This window comes from Pongo abelii, chromosome 12 (assembly GCF_028885655.2).
Source record: "Pongo abelii isolate AG06213 chromosome 12, NHGRI_mPonAbe1-v2.0_pri, whole genome shotgun sequence".
Classification (NCBI taxonomy): Eukaryota; Metazoa; Chordata; class Mammalia; order Primates; family Hominidae; genus Pongo; species Pongo abelii.
This window is the reverse complement of record NC_071997.2, coordinates 85,123,289-85,136,351: the sequence shown is the minus strand read 5'-3', so window position 1 is coordinate 85,136,351 and position 13,063 is coordinate 85,123,289. Positions and strand designations below refer to the sequence as shown.

At 48.1% G+C, this 13,063-nt stretch overlaps 1 protein-coding gene across 3 annotated transcripts in view; it reads left to right on the top strand.

The window, feature by feature from the left end:
• Nucleotides 1–9,765: 9,765 nt before the first annotated feature.
• Nucleotides 9,766–13,063, top strand: part of MSH2 (mutS homolog 2) — a 306,776-nt gene continuing 303,478 nt past the window's right edge. For all 3 annotated transcript variants that reach the window (XM_054548211.2, XM_054548212.2, XM_024242414.3), the window contains exon 1: nucleotides 9,766–10,098. In XM_054548211.2, the coding sequence (XP_054404186.1) occupies nucleotides 9,888–10,098 (211 nt within the window). In that variant the 5' untranslated portion in view covers nucleotides 9,766–9,887. The remainder of the gene's footprint in view (nucleotides 10,099–13,063) is intronic.

Sequence of the window (13,063 nt, the reverse complement as noted above, 5' to 3'; positions counted from 1 at the left end):
TCCTAGCTACTCGGAAGGCTGAGGCAGGAGAATCGCTTGAACCCGGGAGGTGGAAGTTGCGGTGAGCCGAGATCTCGCCATTGCACTCCAGCCTGGGCAACAAGAGTGAAACTCCGTCTAAAAAAAAAAAAAAAAAAGTTAAAACTATGAGCCAGCAATTCCACTTCAAGGTATACATCTAAGGGCAATAAAAACATGTCCACATACAAACTTGTACACAAATGTTCACAGCAGCATTATTCATAATGGCCAAAGAGTAGAAATAACCCAAATGCCTACCAACTGATGAAGAGATAAATAAAATATAATATAGCCATACAGTGAAATATTTAGTAATAAAAAGATGTGAAGTACTGATACATGCTACAACATGGATGAATGTTAAAAATGTGCTAAATGAAAAAAGGCAGTCACTAAAGACCCTATATTGTATGATTCCATTTATATGAAATGTCCAGAAGAGGCAAATCTATAGAGACAGAAAGTAGATTAGTGGTTGTCAACGGCTGGGGAGGAGGACATGAAGAGTGACTGCTAATGAGTATGAGGTTTCTTTCTGGAGTGACAAACTTCTAAAATTAGATTGCAGTGATGATTATGCAACCCTATTAATATACTAAAAGCTATTGAATTGTATACTTTAAGTGGGTGGATTGTATGGTGTGTGAATTATATCTCCATAAAGCTGGGTTTTGTTTTTTGTTTTTGTTTTTGAGACGGAGTCTTGCGCTGTCACCCAGGCTGGAGTGCAGTGGTGCAATCTCGGCTCACTGCAACCTCCGCCTCCTGGGTTCAAGAGATTCTCCTGCCTCAGCCTCCCGAGTAGCTGGGACTACAGGTGAGCACCACCACGCCTGGCTAATTTTTGTATTTTTAGTAGAGATAGGGTTTCACCATGTTGGCCGGCTGCTTTTGAACTTCTGGCTAACATGGTGAAACCCCGTTTCTACTAAAAATACAAAAAATTAGCTGGATGTGGTGGCACCCTCCTGTAATCCCAGCTACTCGGGAAGCTGAGGCAGGAGAATCGCTTGAACCTGGGAGGTAGAGGTTGTAGTGAGCCGAGATTGCACCATTGCACTCCAGCTTGGGCAACAAGAGCGAAACTCTTGTCTAAAAAAAAAAAACCCCACACACACATACACACACACAATATTATTTAGGCCACTTGGGGTTGCGCATGCCTGATGCCTGTAATCCCAGCACTTTGGGAGGCTGAGGCGGGCAGATCACCTGAGGTCAGGATTTCAAGACCTATCGGGGGACCTGCCCCGATCATCATGTAGGTTCTTTTCTATTTTCCTAAGCGTCGGCTGGCTTGAGAAATAAAGGGACAGAGTACAAAAGAGAGAAATTTTAAAGCTGGGCATCCGGGGGAGACATCACACGTTGGTAGGATCCGTGATGCCCCACAAGCCACAAAAACCAGCAAGTTTTTATTAGGGATTTTCAAAAGGGGAGGGAGTGTGCGAATAGGTTTGGGTGACAGACATCAAGTACTTAACAGGGTAATAGAATATCACAAGGCAAGTGGAGGCAGGGCGAGATCACAGGACCACAGGACCGAGGCGAAATTAAAATTGCTAAAGAAGTTTCGGGTACCATTGTCATTGATAACATCTTATCAGGAGACAGGGTTTTGAGCTCAACTGGTCTGACCAAAATTTATTAGGTGGGAATTTCCTCTTCCTAATAAGCCTGGGAGCGCTATGGGAGACTGGAGTTTATTTCACCTCTGCAATCTCAACCATAAGAGACAGGTACGCCCCGGGGGGGCCAGTTCAGAGACCTGCCCCTAGGTGCGCATTCTCTTTCTCAGGGACGTTCCATGCTGAGAAAAAGAATTCAGCGATATTTCTCTCATTTGCTTTTGAAAGAAGAGAAATAAGGCTCTGTTCTGCCTGGCTCACCAGCGGTCAGAGTTTAAGTTATCTCTCTTATTCCCTGAACAATTGCTGTTATCGTGTTCTTTTTTCAGGGTGCCCACATTTCATATTGCTCAAACACACGTGCTGTACAATTTGTGTAGTTAACACAATTATTACAGGGTCCTGAGATGATATACATCCTTCTCGGCTGACAGGATTAAGAGATTAAAGATAGGCATAGGAAATCACGAGGGTATTGATCAGGGAAGTGATAAGTGTCCATGAAATCTTTACAATTTATGTTTAGAGATTGCAGTAAAGACAAGCATAAGAAATTACAAAAGTATTAATTTGGGGAACTAATAAATGTCCATAAAAACTTCACAATCCAGGTTCTTCTGTCATGGCTTCAGCCGGTTCCTCCGTTTGGGGTCCCTGACTTCCCGCAACAAAGACCAGCCTGGCCAACATGGCAAAACCCCATCTCTACTAAAAAATACAAAAATAAGCCAGGCATGGTGGTGCGAGCCTGTAGTCCCAGCTACTTGGGAGGCTGATGCAGGAGAATAGCTTGAACCCGGGAGGCAGAGGTTGCAGTGGACTGAGACTGAGCCACTGCACTCCAGCCTGGGTGACAGAGTGAGACTCTGTCTCAAAAAAAAAAACAAAACAAAACCAGCCATGTTCGGGTGATAATTTTACTGGATTCTATCAATCATGCTATGTCTTCCAGTTATATTTTTGCAAAATTCCTCTTAGTTATTTTCAGAAATTCAGATTCCCATGTGGGAGTGGAAAGTATATAAAATATCTGTAAGACAACTGAGACATGAATAATACAGGGTTGTTGTGGGAGAATAGAAAACTCCAGGCAGGAGGCCAGGCATGGTAGCTCACACCTGTAATCCTGGCTCTTTGGAAGCTGAGGCAGGCAGATCACCTGAGGTCAGGAGTTCGAGATCAGCCTGGCCAACATGGTGAAACCCTGTCTCTACTGAAAATACAAAGATTAGTCAGGCGTGGTGGTGCACACCTATAATCCCAGCTACTAGGGAGGCTGAGGCAGGAGAATTGCTTGAAACTGGGAGGCGCAGGTCGCAGTGAGCTGAGATCGCACCCCTGTACTCCAGCGTGGGCAACAGGGTGAGACTCTGTCTCAAAAACAAACAAAAAAGAAAAAAGAAAATTCCAGACAGGCATTTCATATGACTACTAAAAAGGAAACTTGAAATAGCTGCATAAGCTAGAGGCTGATTAGACCCTGAGAACCAGGATGTGGGCCAAGCTGGCTAGGTCCCACTGGATGTAACATGGCACTGGATTTGACCTAGGTTTCACCTGGAACCTCATTGTTCGCTCATTAACATACTCAGTTACACCCCCTCGGCACCACGACAGTTCCGAGAACACCTGTATTTGGTGTAAAAATGGGTGGCACCACAGTTCCAAGAAATCTTCACCTTTTTCCAGAAATCTTCATGAATATTCCACTCCTTGGTAAAAAAAAAAAAAAAACCCATAAATGAAGAGGCCAGATGCAGTGGTTCATGTCTATAATCCCAGTACTTTGGGAGGCCAAGGCAGGTGGATCACTTGATCCCTGGCGGTCGAGGCTGCATTGAGCCTTGATCGCTTCACTGCAATCCAGCCTAGGCAACAGAAAGAGACCCTGTCTCAAAACAAACAAACAAACAAAACAGAAAAACAAAAATCCATAAGGATAGAAACCTCAAACCCCATAGCATGACATTCTTGAGTATGCTCACACTCCTCTTTCCTGAGTGCGTACTTCTCGATTTGCAATAAATCTCTGTACTTTCACTATTTTCCAATTCGTCCCTGAATTCCTTCTCATTTGGTGTCAAGAGCCTGGACACTGGCTGGGGTCAAAGTCCCACTGGAATTGTGGGACCTCCCCTAGTCCGCCGCCATCACAACTGTTTGATATACTTTTTTTTAAAAAATATTTATTTATTGGTCAGGCGCGGTGGCTCATGCCTGTAATCCCAGCTCCTTGGGAGGCTGAGGTGGGTGGATCACCTGAGGTCAGGAGTTTGATACCAGCCTGACCAACATGGTGAAACCTCGTCTCTACGGAAAATACAAAAATTAGCCAGGTGTGGTGGCGGGCACCTGTAATCCCAGCTACTCGGGAGGCTGAGGCTGGAGAATCGCTTGAACCGAGGAGGTGGAGATTGCAGTGACTGGAGATCACGCCATTCCACTCCAGCCTGAGTGATAGGGGCGAAACTCTGTCTCGAAAAAAAAAAGGCTGGCGTGGTGGTGCATGCCTCTAATCCCAGGTACTCGGGAGGCTGAGGCAGGAGAATTGCTTGAACCCCAGAGGCAGAGGTTGCAGTGAGCTGAGATCATGCCATTGCACTTCAGCCTGGGCAACAACAGCAAAACTCTGTCTCAAAAAAAATAAAAAAGAAAAAATTATTTATTTATTTATTTTTGAGATGGAATCTCACTCTGTTCTCAGCTCACTGCAACCTCTGCCTCCTGGGTTCAAGTGATTCTCTTGCCTCAGCCTCCCAAGTAGTTGGGATTACAGGCATGCACCACCACACCAACTAATTTTTTTTTTTGAGACCAAGTCTCACTCTGTTGTTCAGGCTGGAGTGCAGTGGAGCAATGTCGGCTCACTGCAACCTCTGCCGCCTGGGTTTAAAGCGATTCTCCTGCCTCAGCCTCCCCAGTAGCTGGGATTACAGGCACCTGCCACTGCATCCAGCTAATTTTTGTATTTTTAGTAGAGACAGGGTTTCACCATCTTGGCCAGACTGGTCTTGAACTCCTAACCTCGTGATCCACCCACCTCGGCCTCCCAAAGTGCTGGGATTACAGGCCTGAGCCACCGCACCTGGCCTAATTTTTGTAATTTCTGTAGAAATGAGGTTTCACCATGTTGGCCAGGCTGGTCTTGAACTCATGACCTCAAATGATCCACCTGCCTTGGCCTCCTAAAGTGCTTGGATTACAGGGGTGACCCACTGTGCCCAGCCTTGGCCTGATCTACTTTAAATAAGAATTTATCAGCCAGGCTCAGTGGCTCACTCCTGTAATCCCACTTTGGAAGGGCCTAGGCAGGTGGATTGCTTTAGCCCAGGAGTTCAAGACCAGTCTTAACATGGTGAAACCCTGTCTCTTCTAAAAATATACAAATTAGTGGGGCATGGTAGGCTGCACCTGTAGTTGCAGCTACTTGGGAGGCCGAGGTGAGTCACCTGAGCCTGGGGAAGTGTAGGCTTCAGTGAGCTCTGATCATACCACTGCAATTCAGCCTGGGCGACAGTTAGACCCTGTCTCAAAAAAATAAAAAAATAAATTAAAAAAAGAATTTATCATGAACAGTTAATACATGCACATGGTTGGAAACAAAAGATACTGTTAAAACAGTTTCAGCCGGGCGCGGTGGCTCACACCTGTGATCCCAGCACTTTGGGAGGCCGAGTTGGGCGGATCATGAGGTCAGGAGATCAAGACCATCCTGGCTAACATGGAAAAACCCCGTCTCTACTAAAAATACAAAAAAATTAGCCAGGCATAGTGGCAGGTGCCTGGGAAGACTGAGGCAGTAGAATGGAGTGAACCCAGGAGGCGGAGCTTGCAGTGAGCTGAGATCACACCACTGCGCTCCAGTCTGGGTGACAACAGCGAGACTCCGTCTCAAAAAACAAACAAACAAAAAACAGTTTCTTAGACAAATTGATTACAAGCGCATATCAAATTTTAATTTCAAGCTTATTTCCTTTCCAAGCAGGCTAAATATTCCTCTTAGACATTTTGTAGAAAAGAAGCATGTTAGAATCATTAGTATTAGCCTGGAGAAAGCAAACAATGTCTGGAATCATTAGCTATCTTCTAAGTCTAGTTAAAGGTAACTGTCTTGTGCCAAGGCTGACAGTGAGCTAAATGAACTGTGTTTTTTTTTTTTTTGAGACAGGATCTTGCTCTGTTGCCCAGGCTGGAGTGCAGTGGTGCTATCATAGCTCAATGCAGCCTTAAACACCTGGACTTAAGAAATTTTTCCACCTTGGCCTCCCAAGGACTACAGGTACATGCCTGGCTGGTTTTTTAAACTTTTTTTTTTTTTTTTTGAGACAGAATCTTGCTCTGTTGCCCCCACTGGAGTGAAGTAGTGTGATCTTGGCTCACTGCAACCCCCACCTCCCAGGCTCCAGCTATCCTCCTGCCTCAGCCTCCGAAGCAAATAGAACTACAGGCATGTGTCACCAAGCCTGACTAATTTTTGCATTTTTAGTAGAGACAAGGTTTCACCATGTTGCTCAGGCTGGTCTCGAACTCCTGAGCTTAAGCGATCCTCCCACCTCAGCCTACCAAAGTGCTGGTATTACAGGCATGAGCTGCTGTGCCTGCCTTACAGGTTTTTCTAGAGATGAGATCTTGCTATGTTGCCAGGCTGGTCTCCAACTCCTGGGCTCAAGTGCTCCTCTGGCCTCAAGTCTTCTAAAATGTTGGGACTACAGGCATGAGGCAGCATGCCCGGCCAACTCATTAAAGTGTATCAGAAATGGTAGTAGCTTCTCTAAAGGGGTAGCACATGACATCAGACTATAATACTCAGGTTTGAGGCCGGGTGTGGTGGCTCACACCTGTAATCCCAGCACTTTGGGAGGCCGAGGTGGGCGGATCACTTGAGATCAGGAGTTCCAGACCAGCCTGGCCAATGTTGTGAAACCCATCTCTACAAAAATGACAAAAATTAGCCAGGTGTGATGGTGTGCACCTGTAGTCCCAGCTATTTGGGAGGCTGAGGCAGGAGAATCACTTGAAACCAGGGGGGTGGAGGTTGCAGTCAGCCGAGATTGTGCCACTGTACTCCAGCCTGGGAGACAGAGCGAGACTCTGAAAAAAATAAAAATATAAAATAAAACTCAGGTCAGAAACACATCTTCTTTCTCAGTATACAGTCTTGCTGCAGATTCTGTAAGCACACAGACGGTTAAGCATACAGAATCTGGAAGAAGACTGGATTCTAGATCTATCACTAACTAGCTCTGTGATCTGGCGCAAGGCCAGGCAATTGAATTTTAACCCGTAGGCCCGAGATTTCTTTCTTTTTTTTTTTCTTTTGAGACGGAGTCTTGCTCTGTCGCCCAGGCTGGAGTGTAATGGCGTGGTCTTGGCTCACTGCAACCTCCGCCTCCCGGATTCAAGCGATTTTCCTGCCTCAGCCTCCTGAGTAGCTGGGATTACAGGTGACTGCCACCATGCCGGGCTAATTTTTGTATTTCTAGTAGAGACGGGGTTTCACCATGTTGGCCAGGCTGATCTTGACCCGCTGACCTCGGCCTCCCAAAGTGCTGGGATTACAGGCGTGAGCCACTGTGCCCACCAGAGATTTCTAAATTGAGCTGATTGTGAGGAACATCCAGGGAGCTTTCAAAAATGATTCCAGGCTTAGGCTGGGCGGGGTGGCTCATGCCTGTAATCTCAGCACTTGGGGAGGCCGAGGTAGGTGGATCACTGGAGGCTGGGAGTTTGAGACCAGCCTGACCAACTTGGAGAGACCCCATCTCTACTAAAAATACAAAAATTAGCTGGGCGTGGTGGCGCAAACAAACAAAAAACAAAACCAAAAAAACAAAAAATGATTCCAAGCTGGGCGTGGTGGCTCACACCTGTAATCCCAGCACTTTGGGAGTCGGAGGCGGGCGGAACAGGGGGTCAAGAGATTGAGACGAGACCATCCTGGCCAACACGGTGAAAGCCCGTTTCTACTAAAAATACCAAAATTAGCTGGGGGTGGTGGTGCACACCTGTAGTCATAGCTACTTGGGAAGCTGAGGCAGGAGGATCTCCTGAACTCGGGAGGCAGTGAGCGAGATTGCGTCACTGCACTCCAGTGTGGTGACAGAGCCAGACTTCGTCTCAAAAAAACAAACAAAGGTTCCAAGGCTCCACTCCAGAAATTAAGACCCATTATGTGTGGGCTGGGCACAGGAATATGTTTAACCCCCACCCAGGGTGATTCTGCTGCTGAATTAGGTTTTGGAAACACTTCCATGGGGAAAGGGTAAACTAAACTGGAGAATGCAAAAACCATTTTTTTTTTTTTTTTTTTTTTGAGACAGAGTCTCGCCCTGTTGCCCAGGCTGGAGTGCAATGGCGCGATCTCGGCTCACTGCAACTTCCATCTCCCGGGTTCAAGCGATTCTCCTGCCTCAGCCTCCCAAGTAGCTGGGATTACAGGCGCCCACCACTACACCCGGCTAATTTTTTTGTGTGTTTTTAGTAGAGACGGAGTTTCACCATGTTAGTCAGGCTGGTCTCGAACTCCTGACCTCAGGTGATCTGCCCACCTCGGCCTCCCAAAGTGTTGGGATTACAGGCGTGAGCCACCGTGCCCGGCCAGCAAAAACCTTTTCTATGAGTTAGTTTTGCAGGATGGATCCTGAGCTCCTTCAGGTGTTTGATAACATTTTATTTATTTTTTGAGACAGAGTCTCGCTCTGTCACCGAGGCTGGAGTGTAGTGGCGCGATCTTGGCTCACTGCCACCTCCAGCTCCCAGGTTCAAGCGATTCTCCTGCCTCAGGCTCTCGAGTAGCTGTGATTACAGGCGCCCACCACTATGCCCGGTAATTTTTGTATTTTTAATAGAGACGGGGTTTCACCATGTCGGCCAGGCTGGTCTCAAACTCCCGACCTCAGGTGATCCACCCGCGTTGGCCTCCCAGTTTGCTGGGATTACAGGCGTGAGCCACTGCGCCTGGCTGTTTGCTAACATTTTAAAATTTCAACCTTCCTCTTCCTTAACTGGTCTTCCCCCACCCTCCTCAAGACGGGGTCTCTCGCTCTGTCGCCCCAGCTGCGGTGCAGTGGCATGAACATAGCTGACGGCAGAAGACCTCCTGGGCTCAAACGATCCTCCTGGCTCGTGCTCCCAAAGTACTGGAATTATGGCGTGTGACACCACGCCTGGCGTCAAACGTTTGTCTTTTTATTTATTTTATTTTGTATTTTTTGAGACAGGGTCTTCACTCTGTCGCCCAGGCTGGAGTGCAGTGGCACAATTTACGGCTCACCGCAGCCTCGACCTCCCGGGCTCGGGTGATCCTCTCGCCTCAGCCCTGCTAATATCTGGGATCACAGACGTGGGTTTTACCATGTTGCCCAGGGTGGTGTCAATCTCCTGGGCTCAAGTGATCCGCCCACCTCGGCCTCCCAAAGTTCTGTGATTACAGGCGTGAGCTACCGCGCCCTGCCACAAACGCTTATCTTCTAACGTACCATTTCATTTACTTGCTATATTCATTATCTGAATCTTCTCATATTAGAATGTAAGCAGAATAAAGGCAGTGATTTTTCTTTTTACTGGCGATCCTCAGAGCCAAGGATAGTCTGGGACCTAGCAGGCCATATAAATGTTTTTGAATGAGTGAATCATCAACGAGTGGATGTAACGATAATGTGGCTAATAGGCAGCAGTAAGGAGGCTGTGTAGAATAAACCCGTAATCCCGATGTTGGCAGTTTGCTTTAAAAGAAAAAGGGAGGCAGTCGGAGAGGGGCACACGTTTGAACAAAATACTGGGAGGAGGAGGAAGGCTAGTTTTTTTTTTGTTTTCAAGTTTCCTTCTGATGTTACTCCCATGCTTCCGGGCACATTATGAGCTCAGTACCTGCCGGAAATCTCCCACCTGGTGGCAACCTACCCTTGCATACACCCACCCAGGGGCTCCAAGCCTTGCAGCTGAGTAAACACAAAACTGATCTCCGCTAAGGACGCGCGTCTGCAGGTTTGCGCGCGACCTAGGCGCTGGCATGCGCACTAGCTAAAGTCACCAGCGTGCGCGGGAAGCTGGGCCGCGTCTGCTTATGATTGGTTGCTGCGGCAGACTCCCACCCACCGAAACGCAGCCCTGGAAGCTGATTGGGTGTGGCCGCCGTGGCCGGACGCCGCTCGGGGGACGTGAGAGGGGAGGCGGGAAACAGCTTAGTGGGTGTGGGGTCGCGCAGTTCCTTCAGCCAGGAGGTGAGGAGGTTTCGACATGGCGGTCCAGCCGAAGGAGACGCTGCAGTTGGAGAGCGCGGCCGAGGTCGGCTTCGTGCGCTTCTTTCAGGGCATGCCGGAGAAGCCGACCACCACGGTGCGCCTTTTCGACCGCGGCGACTTCTATACGGCGCACGGCGAGGACGCGCTGCTGGCCGCCCGGGAGGTGTTCAAGACCCAGGGGGTGATCAAGTACATGGGGCCGGCAGGTGAGGGCGGGGACGGCGCGTGCTAGGGAGGGATCCGGGGCCTTGTGGCGCGGCTCCATTCCCGCCTGAAAGTGGGCGATGAGCAGCCTCTCCAGCGCGGAGGCACGGGGGCGGAACGTTGGTGCTTGTGGGGATTCAGCCGTCCCCAGGTTCTGCTTGGCTCCGGAGGGACGCCCCCCTCAGCCCTGAAACCCGTGCCTCTCCAGCCGCACCGGATCTGAACTTGTGATCACGGAGTGTTTACGTCGTGCCAGGCATTTTAATGCATTGTTCTAGTTCATTTTCCAGCAGTCAGATTCCTCGCCTTGGCCCTACATGTGGCGCTCATTACAAACACGGCCAGAATCTCTTATTACAAACAGCAGCCAGGAGTGAGATTTAAAACAGACGGGGGGTTTAGGAGACCGTTTTATGACACTCAACGTAATTCTGCTCCCACGACGCTCCCATTTGTACCGCCGGTCCAGCTAAGGGGCTGGTAATGGAGCGCCGTTGAAGAGCAGTATGATGAAGTGATCAGGACCAACGGACTCTGGAGCTGGGCTGCTTGGGATCAAGTCGCTGCCCCTCTGCTTATTAACGTGTGACCTTGGGCTAGTCGTGGACGCTATCTGCTTCAGCTCAGCATTCAGTGCTCTCCGTCACCCGACCCCATCTATTCAGGATTATCTCTCCCTGGAAAGCTACAAATGTCTCACCCTATGTGGGCCAAATGTTCTGGATAGGCCTAGTTAACCTCTTTCTCCCTGTTTTCTTTGCGCTTTCTTGCAGCTATGTAGTTATGCTAATGAAAAGAGCATCCTAGGGGGAGTAGAGTTGTGGATTCTAGTCCTGACTAGAGGACTAGTGCAAATGCGGTGCTCCTGATGAAAAAAGTTTCATTCGTTAGATATAAATGTGTTAGGCAGGGTTATGGACACTAGATGAAAAAGAAATACCTCTGCTTTCATAGAGATCACTATTGGAGAGTAAGGCAGAAATCATTGCAATTCAAGTTGGAGGCTTATGGAGGTGAGCTTGTAAGAGGTTACAAGAGGCGCCGAGGCAGGATCGCCAAAGACGGAAGACTTTGGAAGAGTCTCATACAACGGAAGAGGCGTTATGTGAGACACCAAAGTCCACGCTGAGTCTTGGCGGACTAGAAGTTTGCTAGGGAGAGGGCTTGAAACGAGGTAGATTGGCATTGCTGGTGTAGAAAAGGAAGGCGAGAAGACTGGCCCAGGTGGGTGGGGTTAGATGACCAAAGGCTTTTCGTGTGGTGTTGAACTGTTGGTATTTTATGCCGTAGCCAATGAAAAGCCTGAAGTTTTTTTTTTTTTCTGAGACGGAGTCTTACTCTGTTGCCCAGGCGACAGTGGTGTAATCTTGGCTCACTGCAACCTCCACCTCCTGGGTTCAAGCGATTCTCCTGCCTCAGCCACCGGAGTAGCTGGGATTACAGGCACCTGCCCCCACGCCTAGCTAATTTTTGTATTTTTAGTAGAGATGGGGTTTCACCATGTTGGCCAGGCTGGTCTCAAACTCCTGACCTCAAGTGATCCACCCACCTTGGCCTCCCAATGTGCTGGGATTACAGGTATTAGCCACTGCACCTGACCTACATAGATTTTACATAAGACTTTAAAACAGGTCGGGCGCGGTGACTCAGGCCTGTAATCCCAGCACTTTGGGAGGCCGAGGCAGGCGGATCCCGGGGTCAGGAGATCAAGACCATCCTGGCTAACACGGTGAAACCCCGTCTGTACTAAAAATACAAAAATCCCAGCACTTTGGGAGGCCGAGGTGGGCGGTTCACGAGGTCAGGAGATCGAGATCATCCTGGTTAACACGGTGAAACCTGTCTCTACTAAAAATACAAAAAATTAGCTGGGTGCGGTGGCAGGTGCCTGTAGTCCCAGCTATTGGGAGGCTGAGGCAGGAGAATGGTGTGAACCCGGAAGGCGGAGCTTGCAGTGAGCCGAGATTGCTACTGCACTCCAGCCTGGGCAACACAGCGAGACTCCATCTCAAAAAAAAAAAAAAAAAAGACTTTAAAACAAATTATAAGAAAGGACAGGCCAAGTGCAGTGGTTCGTTCCTGTAATCTCAGCACTTAGGAATGTCGAGGTGGGAGGATAGCTTGATGCTAGGAGTTGAAGACCAGCCTGTGTAACATAGCGAGACCCATCTCTACAAAAAAATTAAAAAGTTATCATCTTTAGAACTTATGATTTTTATGTGTAGACTCCATATAAGCAGAGGGTCTATGCTTAGTCACTATTTTATATCTATTACCTTCCATAGTCCCTGCACATATAATAGGTGCTTCATAAACAATTTAATCAATGAATAAATTACTGAGAAAACACTGGAAGTTTTTGGGTTAGCATTGTGTTAGGTGCTTGATATGGTTTGGCTGTGTTCCCACCCTTATCTCATCTTGAATTCCCATGTGTTGTGGGAGGTACCTGGTGGGACATGATTGAATCATGTGGGCGACTCTTTCCTGTGCTGTTCTCCTGGTAGTGAATAAGCCTCACAAGATGTGATGGTTTTAAAAACGGGAGTTTCCCTGCACAGGCTCTCTCTCTTTGCCTGCCGGCATCCATGTAAGATGTAACTTGCTCCTCCTTGCCTTCCTCAATGATTGTGAGGCCTCCTCAGCCAGTTCCACATGGCTATGGAGTCATTAAACTTCATTCTTTTGTAAATTGCCCAGTCTCAGGTATGTCTTTTTTTTTTTTTTTTTTTTTTTTTTTTTTTTTTTTTTTTTTGAGACAGAGTCTGGCTCTGTTGCTAGGCTGGAGTGCAGTGGTGCAATCTCGACTCACTGCATCCTTCGCCTCCCGGGTTCAAGTGATTCTCCTGCCTCAGCCTCCCAAGTAGCTGGGACTATAGGCGCATGCCACCATGCCCAGCTAATTTTTGTATTTTTAATAGAGACGGGGTTTCCCCATGTTGACCAGGATGGTCTTGATCTCTTGAC